The following is a 6,989-nucleotide window of genomic DNA, read 5'->3' as shown; positions in this document are numbered from 1 at the left end:
CTGAACAGCTCCTTGAGGAAGGTTGTGGCAGTGTTATTCCCATCTTACTGAAGAAGAAAATTGAGGCTCATGTAAAAAATAGACTCCCCTAAATTTTAATCTTTACACTCAGATGGGGGGAAATGACTTGCCCAGGGTCACCACTCTGGCAAGTGTCAGGGACAGGACCTGAACTCCAAGACCAGAACTCTTTTCTGTTTACACTGGGCAAATAATACCATGTTCAGGGGGAACAATTGGGAAGCTAAGTGACTCCAGGCAAATCTCTTGCCTTCCTCTATCCACCGGGGAGATACAGGCAAGAGTTCCCGCCCAGGGCTGGTGATTTTGTGGGCAGGGACTCTGTCCTCCAGGACACACACTGCAGTCCCCCATGACTCACTATAGCCAAACTATGCAAGGCTACCCCACCCTGCCTTGGCTGGTCCTCTGCTATGAGCCTGTACTTGTAGCCTTCCAGAGCTGGCTCCCTGCTAGCAGAGCCTCTGGAGCTCATGGCCACCTCTGGGCCTTAATTAGTCAGGGGACTTTCCTAGATCCACAGCTGGCAGGGCTCTCCCTCCGAGGACAGAGTCCAACCTTCTCATTTAGCAGAGAAGGAAACTGAGGCCCAAGGAGGTCAGGCGATTTATTCAAGGTCACAAGATAGTCGCCATCAGGGGTGAGATCTGAATCTGGGTCCTCTGACCCCAGAGCCAGTGCCCTTTTGCCAAATGCTTTCCTAAGGCCCCTTTGAGCCCAGGCCTGTGGTTTATTGATGTAGGAAACTCCCAGGGAGGTCATCCCTTCTACTAGTACAGCATGGCACCTTCTCTGCAGTGTATAGTCCTAAGAGACCTATTGGGGGGCGTGGAGAGGAACGGACTTGCCCAGGGTCACCCATCAAGCATCTGTCATCTTCCTGATTCCAAGGCCGACTAGCCATTAGATCATGCTCCCTCTGTTGGTGGGCAAGACAGGAATTCTTAAGCTATTTTTACAGAGACTCCCTGCCCAAGGCCACGTAGCAGGATGGGCACACAGAAGCTCAGGCTCCACTGTGGCTCCCTGGGATGGGGGAAACGTCAATTCAGAAGCAGTGGGGACCCCATGCCCCCTTTCTTCTGTTGGCAGTTGGTGGGCAAGCCTAGTGTGCACCTGAAGCGGGAATTCTTCCTGTCTCACTCATCCCGGGCCCGCTCGGAGGAGTTCATCAACCTGAGGGAGGTCAGCTCCCGCCTGTGCTTGCCTCCTGGAGAGTACATTGTGGTGCCCTCCACCTTTGAGCCCAACAAGGAAGGCGACTTTGTACTCCGCTTCTTCTCCGAGAAGAAGGCTGGGACTGAGTGAGTGGGAGAGGGGATGGAAGTGGGTCCTGCCCTGGCTCTCCCAGCAGCCCTCTTCCCTGTTTGACTATCCCAGTCTCTTACCCCTTCTGCCGCAGTTCCCCAGGCTTCTGGGAGTCTCCCGTGTCCTTCTCACTGGCTGTGTGTGTGTGTGTGTGTGTGCCTTTCTGCAGGGAGCTGGATGACAAGATCGAGGCTCACCTTCCTGATGAGGTAAGCAGCTATACAATACACATGCGTGTCATGTGGGCACACTAGTGTTGGGCTGCTCGGTGGAAGGCACATTCTTTTCTCTCCTTCCATAGCAGGCAGCATTAGGCTGTGGAATGGGAATTGGCCAACCCTTTCCTTTTCCTAGTCTTCCGCTCTTCATCTTTATAGTAAGAGAATGGGAGGTGGTGATCTCTAAGGTCCCTCTGGGCTTGGAGTTACTGAGACCGTCCTAACATCCAAAGGCTCACCCTTCTGGAGTTTCTAGGGTGGGTGCAGGCTGGGAAATGAAGGACTTCTTGGCAGCTAATCACCCCTTGTTCATCTCAGAGAGTGCTCTCGGAAGAGGAGATTGATGATACCTTCAAGAACCTTTTTAAGCAGTTGGCCGGGGCGGTGAGTGGGATTTTGGGAGAGAGGGAAGTGGGTAGAGAGGCCAAGCTTCCCCTGGGGCATATCTCATCTTACTCTGCACCCCTTTCTCACCAGGACATGGAGATCAGTGTCAAGGAACTGCAGACCATCCTGAATAAGATTGTTGGCAAACGTGAGTGTCCCTGAGGAACCCACAGTCTAACTGACTCCCTTCCCGATCCCGGAATCTTGGTATTTTCCTGCCTTCTCCTCCTGCTCTTCCCCCAGAGCCGGAGTTAGAGGGAGCTTCCAGGGCAAATATCTGTACAGAATGAGGGACCTTGTTTATTAGGATTTTTCAGTATTGAAAGGCAAGGTTCTTGAAGCAAGACCTGCATCTGAAGCTTACTAACTTTAGCACCATGGACAGGCCCAGCCCTATTTTGGTTCTTTCCTAGAATGAATGAATGAATGAATGAATGAATGAAAGTTGTTTAGGCACCTAGTCTGTCAGGAGGCTACAGAAAATTCCAAGCAGGCCGGCTCTGCTCTTTTCCTGCCCCTCCTCCGAAGTTCCCACCTTCCCGCTCAACTATATTACTGATGTATACTGATTTATCTGAGGCTGTCCCAAATCTGACCAGTAAGGAAGAAGCTGCTTGAGGGCAGGCTCTTTTTCCTTTTGATCTTCGAATCCCTGTGCCTTGCACAGGGCCTAGAATATGGTGGGAACTTTACAAATGGCATTAACAAATGAAAAAATGAGGGGTGTGTGAAATGACCTTAAAGGTTTCTTCTCACTTAGAATCTTCCAGTCCATGATAGTAATTTCCAGGAAACATAATCCTCAAACCTTTTTGGCCTGTCTCCCAGTCACAAATACCTCCATCCCTTTGCCTCTTTGTTTTCCTTCCCTCCAGACAAAGACCTCCGGACTGATGGCTTTAGCAAGGAGTCATGCCGAAGCATGGTGAATCTCATGGATGTATCCTTTGGAGTTGGGCCAAGGGAAGGGCCCAGAAGCCAGTCCTAGGACCCAGCCAGTGGCAGGGAAGAATGATCAGGGCTTTGAGGAAACCAGTCTGGGCTTCAGATATAACTTAGAAGATAGGGGACAGTCTAGATCTGTGTTGGTGAACCTTTCTAACCCTCCCCCTCTGCTGAGCAGCCCAATAGGGGTGCTTTCTCCCTCCCCTGTCTGTGGAGGGCTTACATGTGGCACAAGGGTTGTAGTTTAGGGACTTGGTCTCAAGAAGGTTCACCATCACTTTTCTAGATGGAGTGGTCCAGGAAGGGAGTTCAGTTAAAGTGGTCTGTTTTATGAACCCAGCTTTCCACTATCTCTTCTTTCTTTCTCTTACTTCTCCAGAAGACACTATAGAAGAGTGGGAAGGGTACTGCATTGGGACCTAGAGAGTCTGGGTTCAAATCCCACCTCTGTCCTTTTCTCCCTGGGTCACCTTGGGCAAGTCATTCATCTACTTTAGGGTCTCGATTTTCTCATCTTTAAAATCTTGCATGTGATTCATGTAGTCTCCAAAGTCCCTTTGATCCTGTGATCCTCTCCCTTTCCATCCTCTTGCTGTTTTTTTGCATTTTCCTCAGGCAAGCATCTGTTAGTTTCTCTCTTAACTCTGGTCCAGCGGGATGGCAATGGAAAACTGGGGCTGGTGGAGTTTAACATCCTTTGGAACCGAATCAAAAATTATCTGGTGAGGGATTGAGTGTCCTTGTTCTCCTGTCTCCTCAGTTTGGGACTGGGGTGGTTTGGGCTCTGGGCCACCAGGCTGGCAGCAGGAAGGTGGGTCCTCTCTTGCCTGGTGCCAGGAGAACCTTACACCATGATCTCCTCCATGATCTTCACCCCCATTCCAAAATCAAAGAAGCCAAACCACAGGAAGTGTTTTCCTCACTTCCCATTGCATCTCCTGTACCTCACCTTCCTGCTGGCCATGGTCCTGGAGGCTTCCAGGGGAAAGCAGAGGGGCTCAACGTATCCCTTTTCCTTATTTCCTGTCTTCTTCTCCCATAGACCATCTTCCGGAAGTATGACGTAGACAAGTCGGGCAGCATGAGCTCCTATGAGATGCGGATGGCTCTTGAAGCAGCAGGTGAAGCCCTGACCTGGTCGGGGAGCTACTAGCAGGTGGAGGGAGGGAGCACCCTATTGGTGCTAATGCTTAGCTGCCCCTCAGGATGACAGGTACAGATAAGAGATGGAAACTGAGGCCCGTGGAGGGGAGGCGGCTTCCCCAAAGTGACACAACTTAGAAGCAAGGGCACCGGGACCAAGCCTGGATTTTCAGGCTCCAGCTTCTTCACTTCCTTCATAGCTTATTGGGTTAATTAGCTCTGGGACAAGGATGCCCTGTCTATCCCTGACTTCCAGTGAGCTGAGTTCATTGGAGAGACCATGTGTATAGTGAATAGAACTTCTGGAGTCAGGAGGCCTGGGGTGGAATCTTGTCTGTGATGCTTCCTAGCTCTGTGACCATGGACAAACACAAGTTGGGCTCTTTGAGCCTCAATTTTCTCATCTGTAAAATGGAGTTAATATTATCCTCCCCCCGCCCAGATGTTGCTTTGAAGGAAGGACTTTGTTAAAGTTTAAACACTCTTGTGGGGGGGGTCCTCAATTTTTAGAGTGTAAAAAGGGGTCCTGAGACCACAAAGTAAACATTATTATTGTTAAGAGCCTTTCAATTGAGTTCAATTCAACAAATATTTATTAAGTTCAGACTATATTCCGGGCACTGTGCTAGAGATACAAAGATAAAAATGAGGCATTCTGAGGGAGGTACCCTCAAGGAGCAAAGGCATGGAGATGGGAGATAGTGTCTATGAAGAATAGAAAATGGCCATTGGAGCAGAATGTAAATGGTGTGAATGAGCCTGGAAAGATAGTTTGGGAATAGATTGTGGGGGGCTTAAAATGCAAAGTAGGGGAGTTTGCATTTCATTATAGAAGCAAGAGGGAATCGCTGGAGCTTCTTATACAGGGAGCGTTGGGGTTGGAGCGGGTTTTAGGGACAGTGATTTGGTGGCTGTTGGGACCAAGGATTGCAGAGAGGAGAGACTGAAGGCAGGCAGGGAGGCCAGTTAGGAGGCTGTTGTAATAGTCTAGAGGAGAGACACTGGAGAGGTAAATATGGGTAAGTAGATATAGCAGGTGGGGAGGGAGAAAGTGATAACGAGGGGCTTGCAAACCTGGGTGCTGTCAACAGAAAGAGAGAAGTCTGAAGGAGGGGGGGCTTTTGTAGAGCAGATCAACGGTTCTGCTTGGACGTCTTGAGGCTGAGATGTCTACAAGGTACCTCGTAGGCATGCTGGATATAGGATAGGAGCTCAGTGGAGAGGCTTGGGCTAATTTATAATTCTGGGAGGCAGACAGGATAACGGAGCCCAGAAGAGATGCTGAGGTCATAGGATCATAAGTGACTTGCGTAGAGTCACATAGCTAGTAAGTGTCTGAGCTGGCATATGAACCCAGTGCTTCCCGATTCCTAGTCCAGAATCTTATCCCCTAGGCCAGTAGTTCTCAAAGAGTGGTCTAGGGACCCCTCTGGGTGCCCCAGACCCTTTCAGGGGTACGCGAGTCCAAAACTGCTTTCTTCATACATTTTTATTTCTAAGATGGTACATATTGATAGCTGTGACCCATATAAATAAAAGCCCTCAGTTGTTTTTTTTTCTTCATTATTTTATTTGGTCATTTACAAACATTATTCATTGGAAATGATCATTTTCTTTTCCTCCCCCCCTTCCCACCACCTCTCCCATAGCCGACGCACGATTCCACTGGGTATCACATGTGTTCTTGGTTCGAACCCATTTCCATGTTGTTGGTATTTGCATTAGAGTGTTCATTTAGAGTCTCTCCTCAGTCATTTCCCCTCAGCCCCTGTAGTCAAGCAGTTGCCTTTTCTCGGTGTTTTTACTCCCACAGTTTATCTTTTGCTTATGGATAGTGTTTTTCTCCTAGATCCCTGCAGATTGTTCTGGGACGTTGCATTGTCCCTAATGGAGAAGTCCATCACCTTCGATTGTACCACAGTGTATTAGTCTCTGTGTACATTGTTTTCCTGGTTCTGCTCCTTTCATTCTGCATCACTTCCTGGAGGTCTTCCCAATTCACATGGAGTCCCTCCAGTTCATCATTCCTTTGAGCACAATAGTATTCCATCACCAACATATACCACAATTTGTTCAGCCATTCCCCAATTGAAGGGCATCCCCTCATTTTCCAATTTTTGGCCACCACAAAGAGCGCAGCTATGAATATTCTCCTACAAGTCTTTTTCCTTATGATCTCTTTGGGGTACAAACCCAGCAGTGCTATGGCTGGATCAAAGGGCAGATAGTCTTTTATCGCCCTTTGAAGCCCTCAGTTTTTAAGAGGCAAAGGGATCTGGAGACCACAGAGTTTGAGAATGACTCTACGAGGCCATTCTGCAAAGGAAACTAAGGGGGTGTGATCTACATGGAGAAGACTCAGAGGACGGGGCAAAAGGGAGTGGCCAAGAAGGAATGAATTTTTAAAAAGGCCTTATTAGATTTAGCAATTAAGAGATTGTTGATTATCAGCAGAGCCTTAGTGCAAAGCAGTGATTGGGAGGAGATGAGGTAGAGACAAGAAGTGTCGATGGCTTTTCTTAAGGGTTTGGCTATGAAAGGTAAGAGAGCTGATGGCATTCGGGGAAGATGGCATCTAGAGAGGAGTTTTTAAGGACGGAGTAATGTGGGCAGCATTTCATAAGGAAAGATCTTTCAATGGAGGTGAGAGAAAGTGAGAGTATCTGAAGGGGCAGGGCATTGAGTGAACAAATTTGAATTGATCCCCATTGGGCCCAGTGTAGACATCCCCCCTCCCCCCAACCTTCTTGCTTTTCTTCCTGACCCAGGGTACAAGTTGAACAAGAAGCTGTATGAGCTGATCATTACCCGCTACTCGGAGGCTGACTTGGCTGTGAACTTTGACAGCTTTGTGTGCTGTCTGGTGCGACTGGAGACCATGTTCCGTGAGTGTCCCTCTGCTCTCCACACTCCAGCCCCAAGGGCTCTAGGTTTGGGGACGTTTGCCCCCTCCGGTGTCTCTGCTGG

At 48.9% G+C, this 6,989-nt stretch overlaps 1 protein-coding gene across 1 annotated transcript in view; it reads left to right on the top strand.

The window, feature by feature from the left end:
- CAPN1 (calpain 1) overlaps positions 1-6,989 on the top strand; it is a 30,357-nt gene that overhangs the window by 22,003 nt on the left and 1,365 nt on the right. Inside the window, exons 13-20 of the mRNA XM_056801368.1 lie at positions 1,114-1,325; positions 1,499-1,538; positions 1,866-1,931; positions 2,025-2,082; positions 2,810-2,874; positions 3,533-3,601; positions 3,922-4,000; positions 6,791-6,907. Of these exons, the coding sequence (XP_056657346.1) occupies positions 1,114-1,325; positions 1,499-1,538; positions 1,866-1,931; positions 2,025-2,082; positions 2,810-2,874; positions 3,533-3,601; positions 3,922-4,000; positions 6,791-6,907 (706 nt within the window). The remainder of the gene's footprint in view (positions 1-1,113; positions 1,326-1,498; positions 1,539-1,865; positions 1,932-2,024; positions 2,083-2,809; positions 2,875-3,532; positions 3,602-3,921; positions 4,001-6,790; positions 6,908-6,989) is intronic.

The sequence above is a fragment of the Monodelphis domestica genome, chromosome 6 (genome assembly GCF_027887165.1).
Source record: "Monodelphis domestica isolate mMonDom1 chromosome 6, mMonDom1.pri, whole genome shotgun sequence".
NCBI lineage: Eukaryota > Metazoa > Chordata > Mammalia > Didelphimorphia > Didelphidae > Monodelphis > Monodelphis domestica.
Note: the sequence above shows the minus strand (reverse complement) of the source record. Positions and strands in the feature narration are given on the sequence as shown.